General features: G+C 43.0%; 1 protein-coding gene across 1 annotated transcript in view; it reads right to left on the bottom strand.

The window, feature by feature from the left end:
- SLC26A5 (solute carrier family 26 member 5) overlaps positions 1-15,244 on the bottom strand; it is a 34,034-nt gene extending 18,790 nt beyond the window's left edge. Inside the window, exons 1-4 of the mRNA XM_027459447.3 lie at positions 15,105-15,244; positions 14,491-14,622; positions 2,183-2,396; positions 162-301 (exon numbers count right to left, since the gene is read on the bottom strand). Of these exons, the coding sequence (XP_027315248.1) occupies positions 162-301; positions 2,183-2,337 (295 nt within the window). The 5' untranslated portion in view covers positions 2,338-2,396; positions 14,491-14,622; positions 15,105-15,244. The remainder of the gene's footprint in view (positions 1-161; positions 302-2,182; positions 2,397-14,490; positions 14,623-15,104) is intronic.
- Between the last annotated feature and the right edge of the window lie 413 nt (positions 15,245-15,657).

The raw sequence follows: 15,657 nt of genomic DNA on the forward strand, positions 1-15,657 counted from the left end.
AATGCTCATTATGGGCTAGTCTGCAGAATGTTGTACTGACCTCCACAAACACCTGAAAGGCCCATACTATTTTCATGAACACGTGTTCAGGAAGCCAACCACCACCATAAAAATATACGCAGAAAATCAAAGATGATGAATAAATCCAGAGAGATACCCACCTTGAGGAAGCTGCATAACTCCAGTGCTTATACCTGAGATAATGTCTCCTAATAAGTATTCCTTTACTGGGTAACTGGGAAGCCATTTTAAAATTGGTAAGAAACTGTAAAGGTAAGACTTGGCTTTCTTAGAGGAACAACTGAAAAAGACAAAGCAGAAAGAAAAAGTTAGGCACTAGTAGGTCAAAAAAAAAAATGTATTTCATCCCTATGCAGGACAACAGCTCCGTGAAATGCAGACTCAGATCCCTGATTACAGTGGCTTCTGCACAAAGGTTAAGCACAAACAACTGTGACTCCAATTAAGTCAGTCCTTTATCACGTTGGCTGTTGCTCTGGAGAAGAGAATCACAGAACCTTATGGCCCTGGAGAAGAGAACCACAGCCTTGTGAGGCTGAACTTCAGAGGGAAGTGGAACTTCACGTCCGTGCACAACCAGACAGTCACCCAGTACTTGTGGCTGAGATGATTTCTCTAGTAACAATCCCAAGGATAACTTCCTTTCAGACAGTGTTTTTCCCTCATACGTCTCAAAATACTTTACTGTGCTTCTTCCTATTTTTATTTACTGCCTGCATGCTTTATGCTTTTTTATTATAACTTTTGACATTTTAACACTTTTTTTTTTTAACTACTATTTTACTAATGCTTTTTACTGTCACGTACTGACAGGCTAATTTTAAAGCTATTTGAGAACATAACCCTCCTTTACCCTGGAAAAAAAGGCACTGAAGTCAGCAACACTGATCCCTGTGTCTTTTAGCAGAGTTATTAACCTTTTGAAACCCTGACTCATGACAAATGAACAGGGCCAAGAACTACATATCTCTATTCAGCACTGTCATGCATCATGCGTTGATTTCACTGTGGTAAGAAAGTTTAACCTTGGGCAAAAACATAACACTGGGAGTATACAAATGCTTCTCTGAGTTGGGGAACTGCAAGAGAACCGCAGAGATTCGTTAATATTTCCAAATACTCATGGAACTAAATGATGTAGTGAAGAAGCTTACTGCTACAAGTGAGAGAGGAACTGGTCACCCTCACTTCATGTTTCAACAGACTGAATTGCAGGAAGTCACAGCTCAGGAGGATTTTGTTCCATGCATTTTTAATTTGGGACAGATACGTTCTTTTGAGGTGGAATTAGGTGCCATGAGCATTAGAATGGTCATTCCATTAACCAAAGTAAATCTCTAAATGTCAAACCATGGGGACAGGAATATTCAACAGACATATAGGCAGAAATCATTTGTTGTCTTATAGAACAAGGTTCTGGCAAACAACTGTGTGAACTCTGCAAATGAAGCTCTGGTAAGTATAAAGCTAATGAAAAATAACTAGAAGAAGTTTCTCTCCATTCTGCCCTGGCACAATGGTTCAAGAATTTCACAGTTAAAGACATTTTATGTCTAACCAGAAAATATTTAGGTTCCAAGGCAGTTAGTTAAAAGCTATGGAGTACCTCTATTAAGTCCTTATTAGGCTAATAATAAAGACTTCTACACAGCTGTCATGTGCTTCCATTCTTCTTCTGTGAAATGCTTATGTGAAGCACAAATTTCATAGAATCACAGAATCAGAGAATGGCCTGCATTGAAAAGGACTTAAAAGAACATCTAGTTTCAACCCTCCAGCTCTGGGCAGGGTTGCCAACCACTACAGCAGGCTTAATTTGGCCATAAGACTTTCCATTTAAAAAGGCCAGATATTTTCCTGGCTCTTATGAATTCCGATGTCACATGATTTGACTAATACTTTGCATTCCCATGCTGCATATTTTCCTTTTCAATTTAACGAAGGCATGAACTAATGAACTAGTTTACCCAACCGTTTTTAATTTAGTTACAGATTACCCTATAAAAACTCATAACACAACTTCATCATGGTCTTGCTGAAAATCAAAGTAGGGTTTTTGTCTTATAGGTTTCTTTGAAGAAACGTCCAGCTATGTACATGGATAAATTTAGAACCAGAATGGCTCTAACCAATAAAACAAACATAAGACGCAAAACCCTACCGACAAGAGTGTGCAATCTTCTGCCTTAAAGTCTGAGGTGTTCTGTCCCGCCTGCGCAGCTGTCCTTGCAAGATCTCTTGGTTATATATTGGTCTCTCCACACAGTACTTCTGCGTTTGCTCAAGACATGCTCCGTGTTCTTGCGTGTATTCCATAGCTGATCTCACTGAGCAGAAGCCACAGAAGAAAAGCTCGACAGTCTCCGCAGAACAACCTGGTAGTAGACAAAAAGAGTTTGGTTGCTGAACGTCAGTTTTTGAACCTCTTTTTTGACATTTCCTTTCAGAGTGTACTTGGACAAGCCAGGTACCAGATCTGTGAACGATGTCTAAAAGCACAGATTAGATGGTCTGTAACGGTAAGTAAATAAATTACACTCATGATCTTTACTGTATGCAAGCCATTATGTTTGTGCTTCTCTTAGGTAAAGAAAGCTTTTGCATTAATTACTTTGTAAATAATTGCAGAAACACAAAAATGGAAGGTTATATTCGTGCTTATCTGCTCATTCCCTCCTCAGTTTCTAAAGGAAACACCAGCATCGAAAGGAGATTGCTTTATTGCTGAGTTACTTCCTGCTTACTCACAAACTGCCATATCCATCTCCAAAAGGCAGAACTCCAACTTTACCAATAAGAAAGCCACTTTTTTTTTTTCCAGGTAACCAGTTGCTTCCTGCTGCATCTATTCACCTGCCTTCCCTTCCCTGTTTCTGAGGGTTCTTTTTCCAAACAGCAAGTGTCTCAAGGATGTACAATTGCCTACTTTAAAGAACTATTATTTCAATGCACGTGCCACTTACTGCTGTTCTATCTCACACCCACTAAACTGGGAGTCAGGAGACGTACATCATTTTAAAAGTAGCCAGAAAGCATCTATTGGTCTGTCTGACTCATTGCCAAAAACACCCTAACATGTTTAGGAGATGCTCTGTTAGTTTGGCCTATGGTGGCTGCTTCTATAAATGTAGGGCAAGAAACATAACTCTGAATCCTAATTATACAAAATCTGAACTCTGAGCTATAATTCAGAGCTCTCCAGGACCCTTCTTCTCTCCAGGGCCATATCTCTGATCATTTGTTGCCCCATATTTATAGAAGCAAAGTGACAGGACCACTACATCATTAAGTAGAAATGCTGGCTAGCACTACCTTTGATGACAGGACTACAGTGAAGCTTACCACAAATTTTCCAAATTGGCTTTAAAAGTAAAGGGCAGATTTCAGTTAAATCCCTGTAACCCAAAAGCCGAGAAGGGAAAGCAGTGATCACTGTGGGTGCTGCGATGAATTACGGCACTGTAAGGCTCAGTTTCTACAGCACACCTTGCTCTTTTCTGGGGGTTTTGTAGTTCCAGGTAGAGAACTCATCTGTGCCCTAAGACACCACTTTCCTTTCCTACTTTTTCATCCCCTCTCTTGATTCTTGCTGGGAAGAGTCTGACTCAGACTGACACGGTTTTTTTTTCAGGGGAAAAGCAGGAAGTAAATGTACTCTGAGATGCTTTTGCCATGCTGGGAATTAATTAATAAGGAGAAAATACATGCGTTTTAATCTGAATCTTGCCATAATTATTCTAATCTGGATAAAGATGTTACTTACAGCTTCATCTCTTGAAATAGTGGGAAATGGCCAAAATTCTTCGGGCTCAAGTCCAGTGAGGCACTTAAGCATGTGTTTGCCTTGAACCAAGAGATATCTTGGAGGTGTTTAGTTTTTTTTACTGTACATCAATACTTTCCCAGAAGGGGGTTACCACATAGAAATTAAACAAGTAACCACCTAACACTCAGACAGAGCTAACCACGATTGGTCCAACGCTCTGATTCAGCAAATATAGGCTGCCCGGCAGCAAAATATCAATATTGCTCCCTAAGCCTTCAGTCTGACAAAGGTGCTGGAATTTTCCACCCAGGGCTCCCTGTTCTTTGACTTCTAGAAGAGAGCCTAGCGTCTCTTCAGTTCTCGTTAATTTGTAAGCAAGATTTTCCACAGACAGTCACAAAAGGATATTTTTACCAAAACTGTAACTCTTCTTTATACCACATTCAAGATTTACTTCAGATATTATAGATGACATAAGCTATATGTCATCTGCCTCTTTTTCCCCCTCCTCTTTTTTCCCCTCTCACCCCTGTATTATCATATGCACCTCATTTCATAGTGCAAGCAACACCTTCCATACTAGGATGTATGTTTGGCTGCTAAAATCTGTAGCACTTTCTTTCTGCATCAAAGCCTACCTACCCACAAATACCACTTCCCACTTCACGTCTTGCTCTGTTCCAGACAGGAAGATACACATGAATACTAATGTAACTGAAATTTTAACCACTCTAAACTTGCTGGAAGGGCAACCCAGCAAACCGCAGGCATTTCAGAAGCTTTCTGTGATGCAGGATGTAGCTGGATGTAGCTTCCTGACACAGGTGACGGAGAAGCTGACAAGGGGATGTGCTCTGCTGGACCTGATACTTACGAACAAGGGAGAATTGGTCAGGAACATGAAGCTCAGGGGAAGCCTTGGCTGCAGGCACCGTGAGATGGAAGAGTTCAGAATCCAAAGAGAAACCACCAGACATACAGTCCTAGACCTCTGCACACCCACAGATATAAAAAGAGCCCTGGAGAACTGGCAAATTTTCAATAATCACTTTCTCCAAACTCAAGAACTTTCTATCCCAATGAACAGGAATTCAAGCAAGAGTGGAAAGAAGGCCTGTGTAGATTAATGAGGAGCTCCTGAGAGAATTTGTAGGCAAAAAATAAGCATATGAAATGTGGTAACAAGGACAGATGACCCAGGAAGAATATAGAGGCACTGTTCAGGGAAAGCCAAATTCCACCTGGAGTTCAATCTGGAGGCAATGAATGAGAACAAAAAGGGCTTCTACAGATATATAAGCAGCTAGAGGGAGACTACAGAAAATGTGGGCACTGTATAGAAAAAGACAAAGGATCTGGTGAAAAAGGACATGGAGAAAGATTAGCTGTGTCTCACTCTTTATTGGTAAGATCATCTTCAGCAATCCCAGCCCAAGACCAGTGAAGGTCTTTTCCAGCAGGGAAAACTTACATCCAGTGAAAAAGATCAGGTACAGGAACACAGATGGGACATACAGAAGAGTTTAAAGACAAGTTTAAAGACAATCTCAAACTGAAAAGAGTGGCTGACACACCAGACAGCTGCGTTGCCATTCAGAAGGACCTTGATGGGCTGGAGAAATGGGCAGACAGGAACCCTGTGAAGTTCAACAAAGGGCAGCGCAAAGTCTAGGAGAAACGGCCGCATGCACCAGTAAGTGCAGGGGATTTAATATTTAGTCATCTGGAAAGCACATAAAGAACTGGGGCTACTGGTGGACACAAATTCAAACATAAAGCAGCAACGTGCTCTCCTGGCTAGCAGCACCCTAGGCTGAATTACACAGTGTCACCAGCAGCCTGCAAGAGGCAGTTCTTCCCTTGGCTCAGTACTAGTGAGATATGTGTAGAGCGCTGGGTCCAGGGTGCTGAACAGTATCATTTACAAACTGAGAAGCAATTTTAATCTGTCTTAAATAGAAAACCCATCCAAAGAGATCAGAACAAACCAGAACTACAGCCATATGCAAAAGGCACATAGGTAGGGATAACAAACAATATCAGCCCAGAGGCTTGGTTTTCACTAAGCTGTTCCAATAAAACAAGATTATAATATCAAAACCTGTCTATCCAAGGTGTGAAAAGCATGCACCCCTTCTTCCTGCTCCAGAAGAGCCAGCAATACAAAACAATCCCCTGCTAACTCCAAACAACTGAGGTCCTAATCAGGTTATGTATCTTCCATGTTCAAGTTTGCTCAGCTTCAGGTAGATTGGTTAATATTTGGAGAAGCCAGGCAAGTTTGTAGTGTAAATCTAGCTATGAATAGAACTTCAGATCTTCATTTCCTTCCTCGTTTCTAGGTGCGTGTCAACACTGCTCCAGATACTACGAGCATGAACAACACATCTCCAGTCCTTCCCAGGGCTTCTGTTTGCCACAGTAAAATAAATGATCCAGATGTAATTGACCAGCTGAACTGCGCTCAGCTCTGAATCAGCTACCCAGATGACAGCAAGTGTTAGTTTGAAATACTGCCAGGGGTCATAACCTAGGTTTCACCATCCCCTAGTCCAGAAGTTTGTTAACCGTAGATTGAGCATTTCTGATTTGGCTTGAACTAGGGAGTTGTGCTGCACTGAATCATGAGAATGGGCTAACATGAATGTTAACCTGAGGCAGGACAGTGCAGGATAGGGTCTTGTGCTTAGCTATGGTTCACGGTGGATACCAGAAGACAAATGTGACAAATGCAACAAATAATGGCAAATAACATCTCATTAAAAGGGACTGTAAATCCACACCACAGCTACAGCTTAACAGTCCTAAATAACCATGTTCTCTGATAACTACTTTGAATACCAAGCTGTGGACAACATAAAAAAGATAAGTCTTTAATACCATCCACTATTTTTTCCCGTTTTTTTTTTTTTTTCTCCAAAAGTGGACACAAAACAAGATGGATGGATTGTGTTTACAACAGACAATACACATTGTCCACAGAGAAGCTGCAGAGAGAGAGAGAGTAGCATTTCATGATTGGTTTCAGTGTCTCTCTAGGTGGTTCCTGGCTACCAATATGACAGTTTGCCAATAGATATCGAAGGTTTGGAAATTCAGCCTTGTCCTTCACTCCCAACATGCTCAAGGAAAAGCAAAAATAACTACTGTCACTCCCATGAGGACACAGCTTAACGTTATGATTTCTGAAACTCCCAGACCTTCAACAAGGGAAGAGAAAGGAGATCTTTGGGTGTTTGTGAGGCCCAATTAACAGTGGAATACTGCTCTCAGACAACCTTTGAACTTCACAGCAAGGAGAAAATTAATAGTCTATTAAGAAACACTGCCATTAATCTTATCATCCAGATAAAACTTGAGCTAAAGTACTTAAAAGGTGCATGTAAAAGACTTAAGAGTTGCCAATTCTTTATCTGACTGATAAAGACCTGTTCTTGTCTTTACTGCTACTATCAAACTGAAGGTGTTAAAGAAAAAAAAAAGTGAAGCAAACATCACTTTATAACACCATCATTAGTAATTAAGCACTTTCCCTTCCCAATCTTAGATGATAAAGCAGGGTTGTCAAGCCATCTACGCTGATTTGGAGACATGAAGAATAATGACCTGCCTGTTTTGAAAGAGCAGAAAGCCTTCCTTCTGGCAGCTAAGCACAGAGTTGCTTTGGCAAAGCGTGGGCAGAAAGTACTAATACAGCATTGTGCTAGAGGAATGCATCTATGCTGGGGAACTCCGAGTTTGATTGTGAACTGTGAAGTCTAATGAATATTTAAGTACCTTTAAGTTTACAAATAATAGTGGAATAGTGGACTGCCATCAGCCGAAAGGATGGTGGAAACATACACTCACAATACATAAAATATGTTCCACCAAACGTACACTGAAAACCAGAGCTATTACAAGGTCTGCTCCTAGTGTCTGGAGAAGCTAGGCACAAAACTGAGGCAATTTTAAGAACCACAACTTCTCACATTTAGTACTTCTCACAACGCAGATGTAAAATGACTGGGTGGGGTCATCAGGAATGAACTCTTTCCTTGGACTGTGCTTATCATCCTTTCTCCTTTGCTACTCCCACTAAGTCCACTAGTGAATAGATGGCTTATAACTGTAGCCCTCTTATAAAGTTTCACACATTAAGAAACAACTTGTGAACTGAATAGAATTTTCATTGTGTAGGTTGTAAGGTAAGAAATGCACTTTGGGAGACTTTCTGGTGAAACATTAAAACAAATCAGGATTGTGAATCCCCATTCAGCCTTTAGACAGACAAAATTTCCACTCTATTCCACATAAAAAGTCAAGATGGCTACATAAACTGTGTCAGGTATGTGATAAAAGCTCCTCAGAGGCACACAGGCAGGAGTGGAAGCCCTAATAACCCCATTATGCTACTCCCAGATCCACAGCAGAAGCCATCAGCCCATCTCCACACACCCAGAGCAGCAGAAGGGGACCAGCGATGGGGCCAGGGGCATTGTAGCCAGCTCTGGGTGCGGGAGCACCTGTGTATCTCTAGGGGCAAAAGCATGGAGGTCAGGCAACTATGAGGAGCTGGAAAGTCCAGGCCAGCCACGTGCGTGCATGTGCAGCAACTGGTGGGGGACTTTGGGGTCCAGTTGCCAGCAAGTGGGGACACCGGGATGCAGGAGCTAGCTACTGGACCCTGTGTGTCTGAGCCCAGCTGCCAGAGGGATCCACCTCCTACATATATATATATGTAAGTCTTTATGCGTGTTCTTGCTGTGGATCTCCATGCTGCTCGGCCAGGAAGGCAGAAGGATGAGAATATGTTGGTGCTGTCTGTCTAATCTGTGTGGCTGGCCAAACATATACAGAAATATGCAGTGTACGTTTGCTCTGTGTACCTGCTGGGAACACATCTTGAGCCTTGCTACTGGTTGGATCTGGGGATGTAGAGCACCTTCCTCAGGCTGATTCAGCGTGACATTTCCTCTATCAAACTGCTCATTTAGCCACTGAAAAGAGTGTAACAACACATGAAGCACAGAGATCCTTGTCTCAGAACATGGTAACAAATCAGACCTTTAAAAAAAAATATTACATAACTTACCCCTTAGGCATAAGGGGTATTTCATACTTCATGGTCCTTGACAAAAAAACACTTCAGCTTCTAATGATTTATTCCATGAACTAATGAATTTATTAGAGTATCTAATGTTCTCTCTTATCAAATAGCAATCTTTTGTTTGTTTTCAACAAGATAATGTTTTGGTAACCTGTTACACTGATTGAGCTGTTTAATCAGTTTCACATAAGACAAACACCTGAAGCACTTTGAGCAGCAAACACCAGTCTCCCTGCCAGTCAAACACAGATAAGAGATGGCTTCTGTTTCCAGTGCAGACACTTTGATGTCCATGAGAACCCACAGAAATATGATCATCCTTATTTGTACTTCTTGTGGCTTTGCTGTCCTTGCAAAGGTCATGAATGGCCTGAATCTGCCATACTCACCCCCTCAGAATATTCTGTCTGATCTCCAGAAGCAGTAGCTAGAGACAGTGGAATCAGATAAGTTAATCAGAACGGTATTGTGGCCAATGACTGCTGTGTTGCATTTAAGCCAACTGATAAGGATGCACAGCCCTCCATGGAGCTCAGGGCCAGGTAATCATTAGCTAGGTTAATTTCCTCAGGGGAAATTCACAGCCAAAAACTTTATTAGAGCAGTCTTCATTCTAGCCATCAGAATGATCAGAGGAGAGAACAAGAATCACAATCAAGCACACACACCAAGCTAACCCAGAATCACTTCGATGGGCCATGTAACAGTAGTGCACTAATGACCTCCAGCTGAACGTTAGAAGTGTTCATGGCACCCTTTATCCATCTTTTCCCAGCAAAGTGGAACAAGCAGCCAGCAAACAAGTGTCTGACTGTGCAGGAGGAGTTACATTGTACACCACCTCCAATGGAGAAGCCACCTACTGAGCCCTCCCAGTCTGCATCACAGTCTGCTTCCTCAGCCCTGTTTACACACACCACCAGCCTCTCAACTGGCTGCATCAGGCTAAAAATATACAAAAAAAAAAAAAGGCAGAAGGTTGTTATTTATAACCAGATTAATTTCAGTGATCGTATTTATAGTGCGAACCTCTGAAGCCATAGGGAAGCTGAAGGATAGCGAGTCACAGAACGTTAACAGGAAGAAACGACTGGAGTGGGAGGAGGGAAGAGGGGATTTAGAACAGGATTATAAGTTTATATTCCAGTTTCGCTGCTGAAAACGAGGCATGAAGTAACTACTTTACTTAACTAATGAGAGGTTTTAAAGTCTCTCCAAGGATCGTCTAGGGAATCTCTTCTTAATTGTTTCAAAAAGGATTTGCCCCTTTGCAGGACAGGGTACAACGATTATCATGCCTGAAGAAATTCCTGAAGGATTCTTGTTTCTGAAAAAGCCAACAAAGAGCTTCACGTAGGGCAGGTATTCTCTGAGGAAGCAGTATTAACTCTTTAATCAAGCTGCAGATCTTTTCTTGCTAGTTTTGAGAGAGAAGTTCAACTTCTCTACCCATGTGAGGATCTGTGTTTGGAAGAAACAGCTCTTTGACAGTTACTTTATAGCAAACATTTTCTGGTTATGTCTTTTGTACAACAGGTATCAAATTAAATCCTAGAAAAGCAGTGAGTAGGACTTGACCTGTGACATACCCTGCCCGTGTTTATGCAACTGCTGCTTGGCTAAGATTAGGTTATCCAGGCGATAGCGTCTTCCTGTCTCCTATGTACTTAAGGGTGTTGCCTCACGCTCTGAAGGTGATTGCCAGCCAGTGGAAATGAATTTCTTCGACATCTTGACGCCAAGGTTACGCAGGAAGGCCACAAGCGTACAGTGGCCAGTACTGCTTTTCCTTGAAATATTTAAAATTAACAGTAAGCGACATGAGCCTGTACAGAAGCTTCTCAGGTTAAACACCAACCCACTCCTTTATTTGCGCTCCCCGTATGCCTTCGCTTTTCTTCTGTGGCTGATAAGATAAATCCCAGAAAGAGAAGTGTGTCCAGCACTCCTTGGGAGCCTAAATGCCAGCTGACACTCAATAAGTATGCCAAAGGGAGTAGCTACATGATGCACTTCCCTCAGTGGAGGAGCCACCTAATGAGTCCTCCCCCTCTACATCACTGTCTGCTTCCTCAACCCCACGGTGACAGCTCTGTGCCTGCTCTTTGCTACACAAGCTAAAACCACAAGCTAAAAGCTCATCTTTACCCAGCTAAAGAAACAGCTCCACAATCCCAGCAGTGCAATTACCAAGGACAACATCCCGAAATTGCTTTGGACTGGCTCCAGTTATTGGTTTGCACTGAACACTTTCCTATGTTGAAGGTTTACAGTAAAGAGTACAGGACTGATGAAACAGCCTGCCAGGCTCATGCCCTCATAGTTGTACTTTAACTCGACAAGGCCACTGAAACACCAGATTTTCAGCTGTGTTGGTGAGGTCTTCACAAATCGGTGCCATTTATTTGGTAGAACTGAAGATATGTATGTTCTGAGGAGAGCTTTAAGGGAGTAGTGGTGCCCATCACTCAAGCAAGCAGCAAAGCTAGGAGACCACCTACCAAAACCTCATCTATACCAGATTCATACAGATATAAGTAAAGCTTACTTTAAACAGGATTGTAGGGACAAAGAAGAGTTCTCCAACTGACCTCTAGCATGAACAGGTTCTTCCAACAGCAAACACAAACAGGGTGAAATCACCAAAGAATTGAAAGAGCAACAGGGCTGCCTGGGCTGATGATTGTCAAATGAAATGAAGAAAAGTTCTTTGAGTTATTTTTCTGCTCTGACCACTTCTTGCAAGAACCTCCTTTCCTCAGAAATGCACATACAAAAGGCTCGGGTCAGCTGTGTGGACACAGGTACAGCAGAATCTGCAGCGCTGCAATGCCAGATTGGAAAAGATCACAAGCATCAATTTTAAACACGAAACTGGAAAAGAAAACACAGAAACACACTACAGAACCGAAAGCAACCGGACAAGAAGTACAGTGCAAAATTCCAAGTTGAACTTTGAGATGGACCAGAGGCAGAAGATAAAGAAATATTAAAACTGAAAGAAATGAGGAGGGATTATAAAACAGTGTTGTATTCAAAACTGTGTAGTAGGCACTGTTCTAGTAAGTGGGCGAGGCAGGGTTAAACCCCAATGTGCTGAAGGGGTAACTGAACTCAGGTTTTCCTTTCTCTGGAAAAGGACTTCAACCACGCTGTGCCATAAAGGTATGGTAGCAGCAAAACTTCAGCATTTGAAGGCAGCATTACAGATGCCAGCATCTATGAAAAAGACCTGTGGTTTTGGTCCAGACATGACTCTTCAGACATGCCTGAGCTCAGCAGAGCTCCTGCCACAACAGGAGCGGGCAGCATTCCCCAGCAGGCACCTTGGAGTAGTGACGTCAGTTTTCTCCTGTGTGGTATATTATGTTTTGAATTATGCTCCATGAACACCAGCTGCCCAAAATTCAATTTTTGCAATGTCTAGCCAGCTTAACCTTAATCTGATTGCAAAGTTCTGCTCACACTTTACTTATGAGAGATGATATGAGAAGCTCTCGAAAGCCACAGCCCTGTCTCAGACTCTGATTTGCATAAAATGAACAATCTGACATTAGCTCTAGCCCAGTCTAGGTGTCAGAATCTCAGGTTTTAGATTATTAAAATATATTAATCAGCTGAAAAACAACAACAACAAAACACCACCATGAACCCAAACAAAATTAGACATACACAAAGGTAGGCAGAAGGTAAAGCAGAGCAGCAAAACTTGATCCACCACCTGTGCAAAACTGGTAAGAAATCTTCAGTGAAGGCTGAAGAAACAGAGACTCCACCCAGGCCCTGAAAATACCCAGTCACTGTCAAAAACCTCCCAAAATGGTAATCATGCTATTGTTTGTCACATGGAAGGTCCTCCCAACCTGCTACAGCACAAAACAAAAGAAACCATTAATGCAAATCTTTAGGAAAAGTAGCCCAGGTTGCCACAGAGGCCAGTTATTCATATATGGACTTTTGTGATCATTAATAAAAATCAAGATCTTATCAATGTAACTGATCTAGCAGGACATTATACTGCTTAACAGGTCTAGAGATGGAAACATGAGGATAAAGAATGCATTTTATTCTCTAAACTTAACTGGAAATAGTTTGATTTGAGTGTGAAAAGTTTAACTTCAGCGTAGACTTCTTGTGTTAAAAGTTATCAATCTACTAAGCCACCAGACAGCAAAACACAGGCTTTAGAAGAACAGTTCTTATAGAAAAGTCTATCAGTTCATCAGGTTCAGAAGGAAGTGAAAGCTGGTCACAGGGAAACTCATGACACTCCAGAATACCCCTGTGCTATTGGAAAAAGTGTGACTGGTAGGAAGAAATGAGGGAACTCATGACAGCTACTGAATCTTGAGTAATAAAGTGAAGCAACCTGTTTCCATGCTGGAGAGAAGATGGCATAATTAGTAGATTAGAACAAAAGACCTTACAGCTTTCTCCCTGTGTGACAATGTTACTCTGGAGGAAGAAGAGGCAGCTGAAATAACAAATGCTATCCCTAGGAATTTTGTATACTCTGATTTAATCATCAAATCAACATCTCCTAGACAGGCACAGATAGAGTGTCATTGTCATTTTCTTATTCTTTGAGGTCCACTGTCTTTCTGTTACCCAGCTAAAGTTCTGATGCTACAAAGTTGCTAGGAAAGTTACTATAACATAAATGCTTCAGTTGCACTGCATTCAAACTGGGGACATGGGGACAATGACACCTTAAGCCTTAATAGCTGCCTATTAGATAAACCAGACACAGTTTGTGCCTCAGTATTTCCCCCAAATTATTCTGGTTGCAGCCTGTCAAGTTTACAGCATGACTTAGAGCTGCTACTGCTTCACTGAGGGCTGTGATCCCTAGCTCAGTAACAACTAGAGTAACCAGTGCTAAGTAGTGCTTGCTACTCCATTTCAGAGATGTTGGCAGTGTACTGCAAGACAATCAGTAAAATAGCTGAGTTCAGAAACACTGCTAAAATCAGTACTGGAACATCTATCACATGTCCCAGAAATACTTGGAATTGCCATAAACCAACTCTTTCAAAATAGAAAGGCCAATGCTAGAGTTGATCTCCACAGAGTTAATTTGTTGCAAGTGACCCACAGGTGCTTGCTGTCTGAAGCTGTACAGGTAAAGGGATTAATTGTACCATTTCTACAGCAGCTAATGAAGTAGCATATGATTTATGTTAGGGAACTTTTATAAGTAAAGATTGACTATTACCTAGAATACATTGTATTGCACATTTAGGAGAAAAAGCTTTGAAACTCTCTCTGGAAATTTTGGTTTCCTTTTGCAAAAACTTTGGAGAAAAAAAAGCCAGTGGCCAGGAGCTAATTCAGACTTGTCAATCTTCCCCATCCAAACTAATGCTGAGCGACTGGAATAGATATGAATGTACCTTCTGCTGAGTCATCACAAAGTAAAGGCAGCAATTGCTAGGTTTTTAATGATTATTATTACTGATGGCATATCTCTGGATGCCAGCTGCAACAGCCATGTGGATATCTGACATTTCAAAGCATCCTGAAGGCAGCTTTCAGCCCTCTTTCAACGCTCAGACGCCAAAGTTTTGTAGAAAAGCAGCTCATACACCAGCACAACACGTTTAAGCCTACTTACTTTCTTGGCTGGTGGTTCCAGTCGCTTTCACTGAGCCCTTCTACGGAGTTCGGGACGTTCCCTCAGCTCGCAGACTGCAAAGCAAAGAACACTGACACGGGGGGAGGCTCAGTGCTGTCCCTTGGCAGAACACTGCAAAAAGCACAGCTCAATCCCGTTATTTATTTATTTATTTATTTATTTATTTATTTATTGAAAGGTCTGGAAGACCTTCGGGTTGAAGCTAGAGGAGAAGGAAGCAGTTATTATTTCTGCTTGGTACGTGACCGAGGCGGCTGCTCTGAGCCCAACAGCCCGCAGCTCAGCACCGGAGGGCTGAAAGCGTTAGATGAGGAAACGACTGATCTCTCAACCCTCTTCTGCTCAGGGGATACCCCCTCAGGAGGGATATCCCCTCAGGAGGGACACCCCTCTCAGGACAGAGACCCCTCCCGTGAGGGGACACCCTCAGGAGGAACCCCCCTCAGGAGGGGACACCCCCTCAGCAAGGGGACCTCTCTTTCAGGCGGGGACACCACCCTCTCAGGACGGCCCCCTCTCTCACGAGGGACCCCTTTCCTCCCTCAGGAGGCCCAGCCAGCCCCCACAAACGAGCCCAGCCGCCCTCCGCTCACCTCCAGCCGCTGGCTCCCTCCGGCCGTGCCTCAGCCTCCCACCGCCGCCGCCGCCTCCCCTCCGCGCCCAAGGTGAGCGCCGGGGGCGCGGGCAGGGTGTAGTGAGGGGGGGGGGGCGGCCCCGCCCGCTCCGTCCGCCGGCCGCGGGTGCTGCTGGGACTCGTAGTCCGCGGTCCTCATGCCCCCGCCGGGCGAACGCGGGCCGCCGCCTACAAATCCCAGCATGCCGCGGGGCTGGCGAGTGCCCATGGCTGGCAGAGTGGCCGCTGTAGTCGCCTCAGCGCGGCCGGGGGCGGGGGGGGGCGGTGGGGCTGAGGGGACAGCGTTCCCCGCCGCCTGCTCTTACCCTTAAAAAACAATTGTAGAACCCGGTGTTCACTTTGTTCTGTTATTTTGGACTGAATTGGACTCCTTGGCATTGTAGCCCTGGCTAGAGGGTTTATTTAGTAACTGAAATAAAATCTAAAATCAAACAAATGCAGTACTTTCAGTGTTGTCAAAGTGCACTTTCAAAGACAAACGTTTCCAAAGCTGCATTTTAAGTAAAAGGTTT

The sequence above is a fragment of the Anas platyrhynchos genome, chromosome 1 (assembly GCF_047663525.1).
Source record: "Anas platyrhynchos isolate ZD024472 breed Pekin duck chromosome 1, IASCAAS_PekinDuck_T2T, whole genome shotgun sequence".
NCBI classification, from domain to species: domain Eukaryota; kingdom Metazoa; phylum Chordata; class Aves; order Anseriformes; family Anatidae; genus Anas; species Anas platyrhynchos.